The sequence below is a fragment of the Perkinsus marinus genome, assembly GCF_000006405.1.
Source record: "Perkinsus marinus ATCC 50983 genomic scaffold scf_1104296951020, whole genome shotgun sequence".
In the NCBI taxonomy this organism is placed as follows: domain Eukaryota; phylum Perkinsozoa; order Perkinsida; family Perkinsidae; genus Perkinsus; species Perkinsus marinus.
Genome location: NW_003209454.1, coordinates 20,332 through 37,264, shown reverse-complemented (window position 1 = coordinate 37,264; position 16,933 = coordinate 20,332). Strand labels below are relative to the sequence as shown.

Below are 16,933 nucleotides of genomic sequence, written 5' to 3'. Positions count from 1 at the left end.
ATTGATAGGGGTCAACTATCATCGATTAATGAATCATGTTTGTCTCAGGGCGGTTCGACAGGATTTAACAGTGCAGAATATGAAGGACGAGTTTACTCGATCGGTTTATGAGGCAAACGCTAGATGGGCCTTGGAGGCAGAGGACTTGGGACAGTTCAATCAATGTCAAACTCAGCTGAAGTACTCATGATAACCAGCAGCAGCAGCATGAGCATTCTATTTCATATCTCTTTCTAGATATCTTTATGCTGCGGAAGGAGCGAATGATGACAACGTCACTTGTGAATTCCTCTGTTATCGACTTCTGTGAGTGAATGAGCACTATTCGCAGATATGTTATCAATTTCGTGGCGCGTGACAGATACTATTCCTTGCAGTCTCTGCGAGCGGATGAAATGAAGTTCCTTAGGATGCTAACTTCGGAGCAGCGTCATCATCCCTACGTTGTGTTCGCGAAGAGGATTCGACAAGCTATGGCAACCAATGATTATAAAGCATGTTTTCGGTAGGACTATGCATATCAGCGTATGCGAACGACATCTTCTTCCCATTCTGGTCGCCATATTCATCTGTTGCTCATCATTCACTGTTCATCGAATATGGTCATCATCAGTAGCTAACATTAGAGGCTTGGACTAAACACTGATACAGGAAGTGCCTCTCTATTTCTCGCGAGTTGTGATGCTCTTCTTTCATCATGTTCCATCCCTGCTGGAATTGTCTGGAATATGGTCTGATTGTGGAGTAGTGGTCTTCGTGGTGATTAGGCTAGTGAGGATAGCTCGTCGTGAATCATCTGAGGTTGATCATGATGATGAGGAAGATGGGGAAGATTCCACACCACGTTCAATACCAACAAGGGCGGCCCCGACTCATGCCTACCACCTATTGAGGCTCTTCCTACAACGTTTGCGTCTGAAGGCATTACGTACAATCACCAAAGCGTGAGCTCATTAAAGCGTATCTTACGCACAGCGAAGGTTTTCTTAACAGATACCAAACATATCCTGTCGGCCATCTTGTTGAAGTACTTGACTTCACAGATGTGAAAGATGCTTCTACTTGGCTGATTGAACATGGTAAGTACAATCTTCTATCAACCGCGCTCGGCCGTCCGATTGATTAGTAGTGTCTATTGTTCAGGACTGACACTTAAAACCTGGTCTGATGGTGAAGCGCACATTCAGTGCAAGCCTAGTCATGCAGCTATTTGCAATCATCCTGTGAGAAAGCGCTCGCCCAGTTGATCGATTTGATGAATAATTCTCTCAGGCATTGGTTTCTCGAAAACACACGATGATGGGATAGCGATTGTCTCCTATTGTTGTATCATTAGCGGTCTCCTACGCGAATTATATGATGTTATTATTAAATACTCAATGGGGGCAGGCAGGGAGCGAACCAGGGATCTCTCGCTTCTCAGTCTCTGGCATACTCAATGTCCCTTCATCGAAGTGCAACAGTGATGAGGGTTAGTCGGCCACTACTCGACCGAATGGAGCGCATCATGCATTACAAGAGCGACTACTATCCTAATCTCCCACAGTCGGAACATAAAGTTTGGCAAAACCCTGTAAATCGATCACGCGATCGATTGTCTGAATTATTGTACCTCTCAGGGAAGTCGTCCACCTTATCACCTGAAGCATCCCAAGCAGTACTTTGATTTCAAAACATTCCGAAATATGTTAAAGCATAAGAAACAAACCATGGGTCGAGCCGAGAAAAGAATAATCAAACGAGTTTATGCGAAGCCACCACCCAGCGATGACTGGGACGTTCTAAGGTGTGGAATAATGCTTGGTTGGAATCATATCAGTTTGGGGTGTATAACATGGAACCATTGCTGATATTTGACGCAAATGATCCGATGAGATTTTCCGAGCAGTATGATATGTGCTCTTACCGCTGCAGATTCCTACAAGAGATGGAATTTGGTGAGAATGCCGAGGAGGTTGCCTCATGTTTCGAAGATTGGTCGGACTTCATATCTTCCGATTATGAGGATGTCCAACGTGTGGTGAGTTCTTATCATATCCTGTTCTATCAGTCTGTTCCCTCTCGTAGGAGATGGCCCCGGAGCAGCGCAGGAAACTACTCGTGTATTTACGCAAATTCAACCATGGTGTTTGGCCAATTGAAGAATATCAGGAGCGGTTCAAGGTTGGCAAACGACAGCGTCCTCCGATCCACGTGTTTTCGACCTATTAGGGAACTCCGTTGGAAAATGAAGGGAAGCCCTGGACGGAAGAAGACGATAAGAAGCTCGTCGAGTTGGCGGAGGTTTATGATATCAATTTCGGTGACCCCTGGATATATCTCAGGTTAGCTCTCCAAAGAGTTGGGTTCTCTATGACTCTCTCATCTGAATGATCAGTTGGGAGCTCCAACGGCCGAGAGAGGACGTTATAAACCGGTATATGACGAAGGTTAAGTTCCCTCAACAACGTCTTTCGAAATGCGAACTTGCCATCACCAAATCAGCTCGTCCTTTGATGATGAGCCGAAGATTCCCGGTTCGGAGTCTTTACGTTCAGACTTGTTATAGTACGTGTGTTATTTTGTTAGTTACTGGCACCGACATGTTACGTTATTCCAACGGAAAAGAATTTCCGACTTGTTGACTCGTCAAGTGGATATCAACTGCCTGCCAACTTTAGACGTTTTAGACGCTCTGAGTGCTTCTGAGATATCATGTGTGCGAGCAACACGTTTCTGAGGTCGATTGGATTGCGTTCGTACATTTAGGGATAAAACGCAGAGCACTATCTGTCGGTAAAACTTTGAATGAAGGGGTACATCTTCATGCGGTTTGGGAGCCTTCATTCAGATGAGGGAATACTGTAGAAGGTGTTAACTCAGTGATGAATGAGAGTTACAAACTGAAATCCTACATGACTACGGCAAATATCATAATTGTTCAGTGAGTAAGATTTGAATTGAATCCGCAACGCATATCGGAGGATAAGGCCAGTTTCCAAGCTGTCGGAGGGGTCTTCTTCATTTGACCCGCCAATTCATTCTCCCTCAGGACATCTGGAAGATAGTATGAAACGAGTGCAACATGGTCTCGTGGCCTAATGGATAAGGCGTTGGTCTTCGGAACCAAAGATTGTGGGTTCGAGTCCCACCGAGATCGTTAGTTTTTCGTCATGTCTATTGCTGAACTATCGCATACTCGTATCGTATGGTCTCATGACCTTGTATATCTCGGTCTCCTTCGGTACGTCATTGATATCGCCTAAGTCACCATTAGATCATCATGCAAGAAGGAATTACTTCACTGTGTAAGTTCGCACCGACCCTGCTCTCTGTCCCATATGCCGGAACAAGAGGCGTCAGACATATTCCTACTCTTCTCCCCATCTAGAGCACATCCCGAAGCACTCTTGGAACTGCTCGTACTACTTGAGAGGACTTACATGCAAAAGGCATCCTCGATGGGTATATGATCCTAGAGGGTCCTTTGACATAACCCACCTCAAAGACCTCTCACGCTCTGCAACGGATTTTTTTAGTTTCATTTTGGACGCAAGTAGCGATGGTTTACGTTAGATGAGTATGCTCAGATCGGCTCACATCGGCAGCTCTTTCCCGGAATTTCACTCTGCCAGCAGCTTGACGAAGCATTAACGTTATTTCTCTGTTACAATCTTGCCGAGGCCCAAGTATGATGTGAGTAAACTTGGACTGACGGTTTTATATAGCGGGTCACCTATAATTCAGTATAATTGTGTAACGGTTCGTGGTCGATTTTGCTAATACATATTGGTATTTCTCTTATGCTTAGAACTCATAATATTCGAAGTTCCAAACTCCCCATCCTTAAGTTACTTGAGTTACAACATCTTCCCGTTTTGAATTTTCAGAACCAATGACACTGTCCGCTCCGACTACAACACTACCTACGGTAACTAGGGACGTCGAACCCAAGACTTGAATAAGCACGAGCACGAACGTGTTACAACGTGTGTAACTATCATGAGGCCCGCTGGGCATTACAACTACTACGGTTTAGGTCTACCAACGCATGGAATACAGTACGGTCGTATCACACTGAATCATGATCAATACACTCTACGACGGCGACGTGGCACGCCAATTCAAAAAACTAATTGATGCGACAAGGATAAAAAGTGAGAGCAAATCAATTTATCGACCAACAGGCTGACATGAGGGGATCGATAACAAGGCCGACTGTGAATAGCCACCAGTGAGGGTCTCTCCCTTGACTAAAGAGCACTGGAGAGGCTCAGATAACGAGAATCCAGTGGCGCACAGCGGCTCACAAGATCGATCCGAGAGAGTCGTCAATTCAGTCTTACCAACACATCGCCACGATAACCATTCATCCATGGTCAAATAGTCAACATCATCATCACCATAAGCATCAATCGGACTCTTCCCTGATGCCGTAAGACCCATACCAGCAGTTTCCAACTCTTCCAATGAGAGAAAACCATCATTATTGGTATCAACGGATTTGAATACATTAGATAGACCAGCAGTAGTGTACTGTGGGAAAACGTCGGGGATACCAGTGTAAACATCAACCAGATTCTGGCCCGACGAACAAATCACATCGCTCAGTATCGGATGGTAGATCGTTGACATAAATCCAAATAATGCACTCGATGTGAGAGCAGCAAAGATTAGAGTGAAAATCCAAGCGACAATTATCTTACCAAAAAGGCCCCAATTGACACTCTCTCGACCATTCTTCTCACATAGTCCAACACCAATAGTGGAGCCGACCATACAATGAGTTGTTGACAATGGTATACCAAGGTTAGAGCCAACAAGAATGACCCAAGCCGAGCCAAGCTCAATACAAGCTCCTCTAGCTGGACTTACCTTAATAAGACAACAACCAACAGTTCTGATAACATTATAACCATACGTTAACAGTCCGATGACAATACCAGCACCACCAAATAAGAGGATCCAAAAAGGAATGTCAACCTTGGAAACGACATCAGCAGTTTGCCAAGTACCCCATATAGAAGCAATAGGACCGATAGCGTTGGCAACATCATTAGCACCATGGCTCACCGAGGCAAAGGAGGCACTAACAACTTGTAGGATATTGAAAGTCTCCTCAGCCTTCGGTGGGAACACCTCCGCATTGTCGTGTATAACAGCAACATTATCATCACCGTCGCGTGCCTCAGAATGTAGATCTCTATTATAACCAAACTTTTTCGTCTGTACCACACTCTCTGTAGAAACCACACCTTCTTCTTCACTACCCGACGCAGTGCCCTCACGAGTAGTCGGGGCGGTAGCCGGTAATGGTAACTCAGCAATTTCCGGCGCGGATCTAATCCGACGTTTGACCAAACGATAGGTCGCGATGTACGTTACGAAGGCCAGAATAACGCCAATACCAACAGCGATCAATGCCGCGAACACTGGGTGGTCAGACACAAATGATTTCAGCTGTTTTTGAGAGTTCTTGAACATAATGAACATACACACGCTGATGAAGACGATGAGGAGGAGTAGCGGGTAAAAACGGTAGGAATATTTGGCAGCCTTCTCACCCTTGCGTAATATAAAAGTTCTGATTAACAAGAACCAGAAGCCACCAACAACTGCTGCTAAGAATGGTGATGTTATCCACGATACAACAACCATCAAGATCGAGAACCAATCAACAGCGTCATAACTCACGGACATACCAACACCGATCAGTCCTCCTATGATGGAATGCGTAGTCGATACAGGAAACGACATGACTGTCGCAAGAATGAGCCACGCACCAGCACCCGTAAGAGCCGAGAACATAGCCAACATTAATAAATCGGGGTTGTACAAAAAGTAATCCGGGTTAAGAATGTCCTTACGTACAGTGTCAGTCACAGAAGCTCCCATACCAATAACGCCAACCATCTCGCAGACCGCAGCCAACAACACCGCTTGCTTGAGAGTAATAGACTTGGCACCAACCGATGCAGAGAAGGAATTAGCAACATCATTAGCACCGATACCATACGCCATGATAAAGCCCACGATAAAGCCCATGACCACCAACCATAGGAATTCACTCTGGAAGACTGAGAGGTCGCTCGCGTTACCGGCTGGGTTGGCAACACCTTGAACCACCACGACGACTGGGAGAAGTGACGCTGTGCAGAGAATAACTCTCAACATAGTCCCACCACCGGAAGGCTAAGAAGAACTGCAATAAAAACAAAATTGCTCCCACCATACACCACATGAAGATGACCCTAAGCCTCTGTTTCTGAATACGACTTTACTATCACACTAGTAAAAGGCAATACGAGTCGGGGCAGAAATGAAAGCCGTTCACCGAATAGAGGCAGCAACCTAATAACAGTACTAGTACGTACTAACACGGTTATTCGTACAGTGTAAATCTCGCCTGCCCAAAATTTTTTTGCCCGAAACGGCTTAGCTGAGGCTCCCTAACTTCCCATTCTGTCCTACACTCAGGCGCTGTCAGTCAACCCGTGTGAGTGTTACTACTAACAGCAGTTGAATGCCTCTAAACTGTATGCGTGCGAGTGAGATGTATGCGCGGACAATTCGCGTATACATATCTAGTGATGTAATCCTTTTTGAGAATTACCACCATGACCAGGTGACCAACACAACCAGGGAGAGTATAAGAAACACGAATAAACTAATGAACTATCATCTTATAAGAGCCTCCATACATCGTATAACCAAACCAAGCTTCGACAATAACAACTTTTGCGCCTGTAAATATGACGCTCAAGGTGAGAGTGCATTCATCAATACTCACCGTCGTGTCAGAGTCTCGAATATTCTGAACTGCTACAAAGCTGTCAGGAGCCTCCCCCAAGCCCTTCATCTGTTGTACTATTCTACTTAGCCGTTCTATCAGCTCGGGCGTACCTGATACGATTAGTAACAGAAGTAGCAAAGGAGTGGTATCACCACGAATAGAGGAAGTGTTCATGGAAAGGGCCAGCTCGCGTAACCAATCCAATTTGGAGTCGACCACAGCGACACTTATATCACTCCTAGGGGCCTTCAATTGCAACACCAACGCATCAACTGAATATCATTTGTCACTGCCTGACTACTGTCCTTGTCTGACTCACTCAGATCCACTTTGATAAGAGGTCGTGTGGAAAGTGGGACGTTTGTCGTACCGGGTAAAGTATGACTCAACCACATCTCAGGCTGTGAGGAGGTTTTCTCCAACAACTCTTGCAAGACATCATCACTATTCTGCTCATCGACCTACATCATATATCAAAAACAGAAGAGTTAATCAACAAGTAGCGCTCTGCACGCATGCACACGACTTGTACATGCGTGCACGTGAACCAATACCATATCTACTTGTAAAGTATAAGCAACAACCGCCTGGAAAGCCTCGTCCCATTTCCCTTCATCAATCAGTCCCTTCATCTGTCGTCGCACCGCATCGGTTGAACCTGAAAAATGCTCACCCAAGTATTGAACCCGGGTCCCTTACCTGCCAATGTAGGGCTCGAGGGTGCGCTATCCTCTCGACCATTACATACACTCTTAACTCTAATCACCTAAAATGCCGGTACAATGATTCGACCCAGCGACCACCGGTGTGATAGTGCAAACCAATACCGTGACACCAAATCACCACAGATATTAACCCACCTCTTGAAGGTCCCTCATCTGAGCGAGCATCGGCCTTATGACCTGCCCTCTCACTTGCTCGAGTACCTTCATCATCCATATCATGATTCCAACGAGTTGCGGTATGTACTACCTGCTCAGTAATCTCAGCCTCGGATCGACTGGGAAGGTTGGGCGTTAGAGCGCGTGTGTCAAATTGCCTCGCAAAATCCTCGTCCTGAGTAAAACGCCTCCTGCCGGGATCGAACTTGCGCCGATTTCGACACCTTGCCAAGGGCTCGCAACTCCTTAACCGCTTCCGCTAACTTCACATTAATTTCACTACTCGCGAATTGTTGCTTCCTGAAATTGTGAGTGCATTCCGATTCAAAACGTATATAAATTATAAAGTACTACTGCGCCAAGCCCCGGACTCGACTTTCCAAACTCTTGCATTTGTTAGACAACAACGAAATCTAAAAGAAGCCGTGAGAGTTGCATAAAATTCGACACTCAAATTTGTCACTACCGTCTGGCGAGCAGAATCCAATGCTTGACGGAGTTCCTCCACTTGAGCCGTCTGATCCGCAGAAGCCTTCAATCTGAAAACCGACGAAAGGAATCTTAACATCCGACGGGTAAGATACGAACTAGGTCGGAGAAACAACTGTTTACGTGAGAGAATCCACACAATCGAGCATGGCCGGAACCAAACGATGTTTGATCTCGCTCGAAAGGGACTTTTCCAATTCGGTGTCGATCGCGCTCTCTAATGCACTCTTCACCTGAACCGAGGAACTGAGGGGGAATGAGCGTCATCGAGGAATAAAAATATACAAACTGAATTCAGGCGAACACCATCAACTCAGCTTCCCAAGAGTAACAGAGTAGTATTGGCCTGCCAATACTACTCTGTTACTCTTGGGAGGAGACTACTCGGAGCTCTGTAGGCTATAACAAATTACAAAAGCTGTGATAGATGTAATATTCGCATTCCTCGAATAAATGCCAATAATAGACTCCGCACTAGAGTAGTTGCTAATAGTTCTACAATCAGAGATGTACATTACCCTGCCGATTTCAGTGCTACTACCTGTCCACTGGTAACAGCCTCAGAAGTGCCCTTGTCCATAACACTTGCCATCTTCTCAACAAAGGTCTCATTCATGACCATATGCGCTACAGACCGATAAATGGTAGCTTTCATATCACCAACAAGTTCAGATAGATGTTCAATCGCCTGAAAAACAATAAGAAGAACAGCGCGTACACATCCACACTGTGAAGGGGGAATATAAACATGGTCAACTACGTGCGTTGGTGACAATAAAATTTTTTTGGCAAATTCTTATTGGTGTCTATACACTTCTACCCAAATTCGCATATAAACTCCTCTAACTAGTGAGAGAACTCCTGAGCTCAGCTGAGCGGAAGCGAACAGTATTCCTCCGACACCGTCACCTCAGATGAATCCTTTCCAATGATCTCCGGTAGCATCTTCGTTTGGATATCATTCTGTAGGGCAACTCTTATCGCTGTACGCCATAAACATGGAATAAATGTTATGGATACCACACCATGAGAAAGTTCCCGTATTACCAGGTCCATAAAGTTTCAAGGTATCATAACTAAGTGTATCCTCATCAGCCAGATTTGCCGGTCGACCATCGTTAAAGAGCTTCTTGAATGTCGGGTTTGCAGCACCCAACTTTTTATGATGATGACCATGTGAATGATGCTCTGACTCTGACTTCAATGCTGCTTCGGCTTTTATACTGGACATTATCATACGATATACAACTTGAAAATATTTTGTGGAAGAAATCATAGTATGCAAATCACGAATAATAAGTTTACCAACATCCCCAGCCTCTAAAAGGACCGGGGACATCTGGGTTCGATCCCAGCGGCTTGTATTTTGCCGGGCTAATCCCACAACCCAGGAACAGCTGTTGAGTATTCAATCAACAGAGCTCAGCCCACCTCACTATGGCAGCGAATATTCCCCCACGACGCGAGGTGATGCTCTATTGCGGCTCTTCAATGGAGTTAATGCACAGAACTCGTGTAGAGCGGATTCATCGTGTCATCGACCTGGTTTGTTCCGTTGCTATTCGAATGAACTTTATTTCTCTGATAAGCCCGTTGACAGCCATCCTTATTTAATTCATCATCAGCCAATAGGTAACCATATCAGGCTGACATGATTCCTCAAGTTAGAGTGTCGAACTGTAACGATTAGTAATAATCACAGTTCGGAACTGTGTAACCGTCGTCGTCGTCATCGCCTGCTACTACTACTACTACTACTACGTCATGATGTTGTTACTAACATCATAAAGCGCATCTTCGGTCGTTTCTAAAGGCCTACAATCAACAACGAACTTTCCGTTTTTTGACAGTTTTACAACATATAGAACTATCTCCACACAGGCAGCGAATTCATCTTTGAGATCTGCAGACTCTGCCCATCAAGGAAATCATCCGCGTGATCGATTACATGGGCGCGCGCGTTCCACGTTGCATCGACCGTACCCTTTCTCCACACATTGGTGGCAACGATCGTATGATATTATATGAGAGTAGTAGGTTTGAAATATCGTCAGTTGGATGAGGGATGGTATCAGAGAGTATACTGTAAGCAATGTGATTAAGTCGGGGAAATAATTTCGACGTGGAGACGATCCTTCGCCATTATTAATGGCTTCAGCGCAATATCTTATACTGCGGTGTATGTTGCGGTTTCATGGGTATCTTGAGGTTGAGATGGTAAGATACAAAGCAGGTACGAATGAGTAACATTTTAGATAGCGCAATTCGACATAACGTAAAGTGTCATCTCGTCTCACAGGCTAGCTGTCCTCTCCTTAGCTTGCGTCGCTAAATCCATTACATTTCCAACACAAGGACTCTAATCAGCTTGTTTTATCAACGAGTTGCGACATGTCACCTCAACCTTCCCCCACTACGACCTTTGCTGTCGATGACGATGATGATACTCTCTACGACATCATGCAAGAATCTAAGATCTTCCGAGCGCTCCTCCTTGGACATCAAGACGACCAAGAAGCTAAGATTGAATATGATGGTAATAGACTACCTCATTCCGCCTTATTTGAATTTTTCCGTCTCAGAGAGTGACCGCCTGCCGTCATCAGTCCCCTCTTCCCTAATCTTCGTGGACACTATTGACCAACGACCAACCAAGCACCAACGACTCGGATACTCCAACGACTACGATTACATACAAGGTGTCGAGTTGCTCCCTTTGGAGAACTCCTTCATACCAGAAAGTCCACGCCTAAGTTATCTCAGTGAAAGCCTGTCTGACGTCCCCGAGCTATTCTTGCCTCCACTGTGTGAAGAAGAAGATACCCATCACGCACAGCGAAGAAGTGGTTTGAGAAGGGTCGTAGACCGTAGACGGCTGGTCGGCCAGAGACGACGTTTGATCAGAAGCTTAGGGTTGGCTGAGGTCACCAGAGGATCCGAAACGTATGTTTCGGCTTCAACCAAGCGACCAGCGCACAGCGAAGATTATTATTAGTGACGCTAACTATAGGGGAGATATCTTCTGATCGCACTCGGAAGATTTTCAGCACTACTAGGGTTGTAGTAGTGGCAAGGTAGAGGCTGCACTGTACGTCAACAACGTTTCAAAATAGGATGTTTTATTGGGTTTTCACTCTCAATGCAAACAACTGCTCATTAGTGTCCTCTCTATGGGAATCGGATTGGCTCAAGGAAGCTACTCGTGAGCTTCGCTCGCAGTGTGAGGAATCGTGCACATGGCCAACCACGTGTGTTGGTGACAATATCAAAAATTATGATAAAATTCTTATTGCTTCTTGTACAGTCCTACCCGAACTCGTTAGGATATTAAATGGTCAGTGAGGGAACTCGCCGAGTCAGCTGAGGAGGGTGGACGTATATACACTGTTCGCCCGAGTGGGTGTTCATTCCCGGGTTGTTCTTGACGGCTGACCATCCTACTAAACTCCATTTGTATCACTTAAACCGTTAGGTCCTCATCAGTCGGTCTCTCGTCATTGCATGTCCGCTCGCGTATGATCTCGGCTACTAATGGCAGTCGCTGTACTATTGTGGTAGAAGGAATAGCCAAGTTAGGTAAGATATTTAGAAAATCTTCGCTGTGCGGTATAATAAAAGAAAGGAAAATTGCGCTCCTTAGATTGTGCGTTATGTAGCGTAGTTTTGTGCCATACAGGACGACAGTAACGCGGTGTTGATTCGCGTGAGCTACGCTGGCAGATTACATCTATGGCTCTGACTGCCACCCTCACAGGAGGCGCTGGTTGGTGAATACGGTAAGAAGCTATTGCTGATCGATCATTCCGAGGTGTAATGAATGCTCCAGTGTACGATTGTTTGCCGACATACCTCTAGCGAACGATGTGGCCACAATAATGAGAGCATCAATCACAAATTCTTTCACCAATTCAGATCATGATTACGCTATTAGTAATTGTTCTCAGATTAAGCTCAGCACTAATGCTCGAACTAACTGTAAATGTTGAACCCAACAGGTATGAGATGAAGAGACAGTGGTAGAACGTAGAAGCGCATAGATTATAACGTTGGTGAGGAAAGTTGCACGTATGATGATGTACTTATACAGCAGCACCGGCACCAGCGGCCTCCTCTTCATCAAGTAGGGGACTGCGAGCCGCCTTCAATCTGAACAAAAATCATACTCTCGCGCTAGAATTAACAGTGTTGGAGTAGGAATGTATGTTCGCTTCCCACAGCTGAGCTCTGGAGTTTTCTCACCAATTATAAAAACCAACAAGAATTTCCCAAAACTACGTAGTGCATATTTTCCCACACTATAAATGTAACTCACTTTTCCTCCTTCTCGTGCCTTGTGAGGGCCTCCTGAGCACATTTGGTGAAATCACAACGATAGATAATCGCACCGTAACTGACAAGTTCATCCATCAACAGTAACTGGGCAATGGTAATAATGACTTACGCTGAACAGGTGATGGCCATACCAACAACAGAGGCCCACCAGATGCCGGGGACACCCATGGCCGGCAGAGCTCCCCAACCGAACGCGAAGAGATAACTGAATAAACGACAGTGTTGGAATATGCGTTCAGTTTACTCAGCTCCTGAGCTCAGGCGTAAAACAGTAAACGAGAATTTCGTCACTGATGAACATAGTGGAAAGAACTTACCCCAGAGGAAGTCGAATCAAGAGCATAGCGAGCAGCTTATAGGTCGAGGCTCGTCCCTGAATGACAGTAATGACCAACACATACTGTGATACACACATACCTGGAGAGCACATCCTCTGAGGACACCTTCTTGGCAGGCTTGCATGGCGTCAAATATGCAGAATACAGAGACGGCTAGTAGTGCCGGACATAGGATAGAGAGGACCTGAAGGGGTAGTAGTAGTAAAGTGAAGGGGATGGTATACCTATCGTCTTACCGCTGGATCGCGGCTATAGAGGTATGCAACGTAGTAACGGAAGTTGCACATGAGAATAGCAACCACAATAAAGCAGACGAGAGTTCCTCTGATGATCTTATGGTTGAACAGATGAGCCGTACGGACATCACCAGCGCCAAGAGAATTGCCTGAAAATAAGCCGTTCGTATGCTCGTACACATTGTATCAGAGTTCATGAATTTTATACAAGTGCTGAGAGATACCACTGATAGCTTACCAACGAGAGCGCTGGCACTCTGGCTAATACCACACGGGCCCATATAGATGATGGAGACGATGTTAGAGGCGGCCACGTGAGCTGCCAAAGACATCGGGCCAACCCAACCCGCGAATACCGACTAAAGGAGTTCACTGTGCATGAGTGAAGCCAAAGGCGTCTTACCTGAACTTCATAAGCCCACCATTCGCTCCACATAAGGAGGGCAGAGGGGATAGCGAGAGCCACAAACTCCCACAAGTTGTGGAGGCTCTCTGGGGTCCAACCATGGGCATGGGTCTCGGGATGCAATACGGCAGCGTAGAGCTCAAGGAGGATGAATCGACCCCATTGGGTACAGGTCATGGCAATACCAACACCATAGGCGCCGAAGTGGAACCTGAGCCGACCTGTTGATGAATCAAGGGAGGTAGAGGACGAGGAGGAGTACTTGAATAAGAAGAGCCAACAGAAAAGGGCATGGCCACAGCCTGTGATGGCGTTGACATATAGAGGGGCTTCTGGTAGCCTATGGGACCTGTCGAGGGATCGCCAATATTATAGAACATACACGTAGTTATGCATTACCTCAAGAAACTGCACATAGCATTGTACATGAAGAATGGCCAGAGACCCCAGTTCATACCGCGTACGTAACTGAGTAATACTAGAAGTGATGGGATTGAGTGAGTCGTAAGCTTTACTCAGCGGCCAGCTTAGACGTGAGGGGGTCCTGGTTCATCCAGAGGAGGATGGGCTCAGTGTAGAACCTGGGATAGGTAATCTCGTGGCGCGTGACGGAGGAATAGGTGTATTACATGACTATGAAGCAAGGAACGAAGGCAATGGTGCCGACAATACGTGCACGATTGAAGTAGATGAGGCCGAGGTGGGGGTTGCCGGCGCCGACTGCCTGGCTGACTAGAGTGTCAAGGACCTACGACCATCCATTATGGTACGATATGGATCTACCAGGATTCGAACCAGAGTTGGTTGGTGGCAAGATGAGGAGGCTAACCATTCAACCACTTACCGACATGAGACCGACTCCAATACTGAATCCGAACACGTTCTGGATGACCGATCCGAGACCAATGGCGCCAAGCATATTGGAATCATTAGTGGCCGATACAAAGAAGATAGTGATAACGAATATAGAGTACCTGTTCCCGGAAATTCCATACCACTCCTCCCCCAAATCACACGAATATCCCCCAAATCGTACATAACGAGGAAGCTGATCATGTTGGGAATGGCCAACTGCATTATCTGCACGAAGGGGGACTTCTTGTTCGCCTTCTCGAGACGGCTTTCACCAGATGCGGTCATTGGAACTATCTCAGTCGTCAAACTAAGGCGGGAGATATCTTGAGGTTCCCCAAGAAAGATACAAAATAGGTCCGATTGGATCCTCCTGGCCATCATCAAAAAACCCTTGACTAATCGCCCTGCCATCTTGTGACTGTCTATATCCACATGACAACAATAGAATAATAATCTTTCCCAGCTAACCTCATTAGCAGCCCAATTCCGAGAGCATATCGATCAGAATGGCGTGCGCATTTTCATTTCGTGACCACTCGTCAAGGGTATTGAGACAGTTATGGTCGAGGAGTTTTGAGCTACATAGTCTTCTTGGCGTCATGTTACATAGGGAATCTTGAGAGACGATCTGGCAATGATGAGGACCTTCATCCGAGTTTTGTCTCTAGTATATTTTCAAGTATGGTAGAGTTGGAAAGCCTGAATCTTCTGGATGGTATTGAGAAAGTTAAGGCAGACGTATCGGCCTTACCGGGAGCCTTCAAGGCATCAACACAAGAGGTCTACAAACGAGTACGTGTTGCTGCTGAGTCGACTGATCATCAAAGCCGTAAATCAATTATTATATGTACAGTTATTCTCATACTTCTCATATCTGTTTATTCATTCATCTTTGTATTGTCACCAAGCATAACTAGAAATGCCATCAATGAGACCAGATGGTTCGTCAGGCGTTTAGAGGTCGCCAACAAGACCGATTGCAGTCTTCATGAATGGGCCGAATTATGTATGCACGCCGTGATGGATTTGGACATCACTAACAATGCCTTCGTCGGTCTATCTATTATGGGCTCGAGTTTGTCCATGGAAGTACATGGTCGATTGGCGTTAAATCAACTCATGGCCCGACATGAACTTGGGCGGGCGTATTTACCCGAAGTATATCTACCTGCTCATTCTACTACTCAGATAACCTTGAGACAGTTTTGGCCTATCGCTTCGCTGGCCGTGTATTCTCTGCTTCGTGATAGAGTTATGAATGGTATAATTACTGATCTCGAATTTGATGGTTATGTTAATGTACGTCTTCTTGGCGTTGAGAATCGGGATATTCATATTCATCACAAGCGGGCCCGACTCAACATCACGGGTCTCAATCTCGCATTACCAGAGTCTTTGAGAGGCGGAACATAGTTCTTTTATGGTTATCATTCCTTTTTATATGCGCCGCTTGCGTTCATGAGTCAGTCGGAATATGATCAATGAGCGAATGCGTTATCTCTTATGGGGAACTCGACAACTTTCAAAGAAGGCAATCAGTGAACAAATACTTTCATAATTGAGCAGAAGGACGAAGCTTCCATGAGTAAAAAGGTTGTCGGATAAGATCATTCCATGCAGCCCACAATACTTTCAAAAACAGTGAGAATCTTATTAGCATGAAAACGATGCCTGACTTTGATCTCATCACTATCAATACGATTTGCCATTGCATTCATTATCGGATAACACCGTTTCACTGATACGTCGTGGTCATCGATCGCAAATGATTGAAAGCACAAGGACCTTTCAAAAACATCGTACAAGTGCCCTCGGAGACTCTGGATCCGAGTCTTAGCAAACTCCGAGTGGTACTCTTTTCGGTGGAGTTTCTGGGCACATTTTCCGAGCATGTTGTCTGAGCAGTTGCGATATCCGTTCCCCTTTCCGAGTGAAATCGTTCCATTAAAGAATCGTCCAGCTTCACGTTTATACTCACGTTGTACAAATGGCTTTGAGTTGATATACAGTATATCTCCCTTTTCTCTCACAGTCTAGAAGTCATAGAATGCTCGTTAATGATTGAAATAATAGTGAATTGCTTCAGAGCATATACCTGGGCTTAGCCGTTCATATCGGAGGTACTGAGTTCAAGGCCATACTCCTATACTGGTTATCTGCCTGGTGATAGGAGTGCTGCTAAAGGAAAAAGTGAATGACTTTATTGGTACTCTAGGGACTCAGAGACACTACCTACTTTACTGGTACTCCGGAGAGAAGGTAGTACCCTCTTAACCAGCCGGAATATGTTACTGCCCTATTTTGAATTTGTGGAACTGCTCGGATTCCGAGAGCTCACAATACAACTTTCGAATTAGTGTAGTGAAACATAAACGATAGAGCTTCGACTCAGGCGAGTTCACGATATAGCAGTTGGGAGCAAGGTGGAGCACCTGGTATGTATGGTGATGGGAACAGCCGAAAAAGGTTGATCTCGTACATACTGATGAAACTGCCGCATTAGGTCGGGAACTGTACTGTCGGTTGCCAACATCCTGAGGCATCGAGAATGATGTGCGCCATAGCTAATGTTATGATAATCGATCGACTCGCCGCGCTCTGTTGTGGAGGACAGCTCCCTATCT

At 45.6% G+C, this 16,933-nt stretch overlaps 5 protein-coding genes and 1 non-coding gene across 6 annotated transcripts in view; 3 read left to right on the top strand and 3 right to left on the bottom strand.

The window, feature by feature from the left end:
* Pmar_PMAR022126 (conserved hypothetical protein) overlaps positions 1–2,927 on the top strand; it is a gene marked incomplete at both ends in the record, with an annotated part of 6,773 nt that extends 3,846 nt beyond the window's left edge. The window contains 12 exons of the mRNA XM_002777847.1: positions 62–180; positions 238–306; positions 362–505; positions 768–944; positions 994–1,079; positions 1,144–1,223; positions 1,620–1,786; positions 1,915–2,020; positions 2,068–2,163; positions 2,212–2,324; positions 2,569–2,698; positions 2,925–2,927. Of these exons, the coding sequence (XP_002777893.1) occupies positions 62–180; positions 238–306; positions 362–505; positions 768–944; positions 994–1,079; positions 1,144–1,223; positions 1,620–1,786; positions 1,915–2,020; positions 2,068–2,163; positions 2,212–2,324; positions 2,569–2,698; positions 2,925–2,927 (1,290 nt within the window). The remainder of the gene's footprint in view (positions 1–61; positions 181–237; positions 307–361; positions 506–767; positions 945–993; positions 1,080–1,143; positions 1,224–1,619; positions 1,787–1,914; positions 2,021–2,067; positions 2,164–2,211; positions 2,325–2,568; positions 2,699–2,924) is intronic.
* A 139-nt stretch (positions 2,928–3,066) lies between these two features.
* Positions 3,067–3,139, top strand: Pmar_PMAR022125. Its single transcript has one exon. It is a non-coding gene; the product is annotated as a tRNA-Arg (tRNA).
* Positions 3,140–4,152: 1,013 nt separating this feature from the next.
* Pmar_PMAR022124 (phosphate transporter, putative) lies at positions 4,153–6,153 on the bottom strand (the record flags this gene model as incomplete). The annotated part of the gene is made up of 1 exon (XM_002777846.1): positions 4,153–6,153. The coding sequence occupies one exon, from the start codon at positions 6,151–6,153 to the stop codon at positions 4,153–4,155; it is 2,001 nt and encodes a 666-aa protein (XP_002777892.1).
* A 504-nt stretch (positions 6,154–6,657) lies between these two features.
* Pmar_PMAR022123 (hypothetical protein) lies at positions 6,658–9,373 on the bottom strand (the record flags this gene model as incomplete). The annotated part of the gene is made up of 15 exons (XM_002777845.1): positions 6,658–6,723; positions 6,770–6,882; positions 6,925–7,044; positions 7,143–7,233; positions 7,336–7,430; positions 7,472–7,538; positions 7,633–7,698; positions 7,745–7,828; positions 7,878–7,953; positions 8,008–8,066; positions 8,120–8,192; positions 8,266–8,375; positions 8,684–8,830; positions 9,052–9,125; positions 9,190–9,373. The coding sequence occupies 15 exons, from the start codon at positions 9,371–9,373 to the stop codon at positions 6,658–6,660; spliced, it is 1,425 nt and encodes a 474-aa protein (XP_002777891.1).
* Positions 9,374–10,507: 1,134 nt separating this feature from the next.
* On the top strand, positions 10,508–11,253 carry Pmar_PMAR022122 (hypothetical protein). Its single transcript, XM_002777844.1, has 2 exons — positions 10,508–10,678; positions 10,725–11,253. Exons 1-2 carry the CDS (start codon positions 10,534–10,536, stop codon positions 11,135–11,137), a joined length of 558 nt encoding a protein of 185 aa, XP_002777890.1. The 5' UTR covers positions 10,508–10,533; the 3' UTR covers positions 11,138–11,253.
* An 893-nt stretch (positions 11,254–12,146) lies between these two features.
* Positions 12,147–14,618, bottom strand: Pmar_PMAR022121 (multidrug resistance pump, putative). Its single transcript, XM_002777843.1, has 14 exons — positions 14,491–14,618; positions 14,299–14,428; positions 14,084–14,202; positions 13,970–14,035; positions 13,854–13,922; positions 13,717–13,803; positions 13,452–13,665; positions 13,287–13,407; positions 13,049–13,197; positions 12,892–12,996; positions 12,792–12,847; positions 12,584–12,679; positions 12,455–12,532; positions 12,147–12,288 (listed from the first exon to the last, which is right to left on the bottom strand). Exons 1-14 carry the CDS (start codon positions 14,592–14,594, stop codon positions 12,222–12,224), a joined length of 1,461 nt encoding a protein of 486 aa, XP_002777889.1. The 5' UTR covers positions 14,595–14,618; the 3' UTR covers positions 12,147–12,221.
* Positions 14,619–16,933: the final 2,315 nt, after the last annotated feature.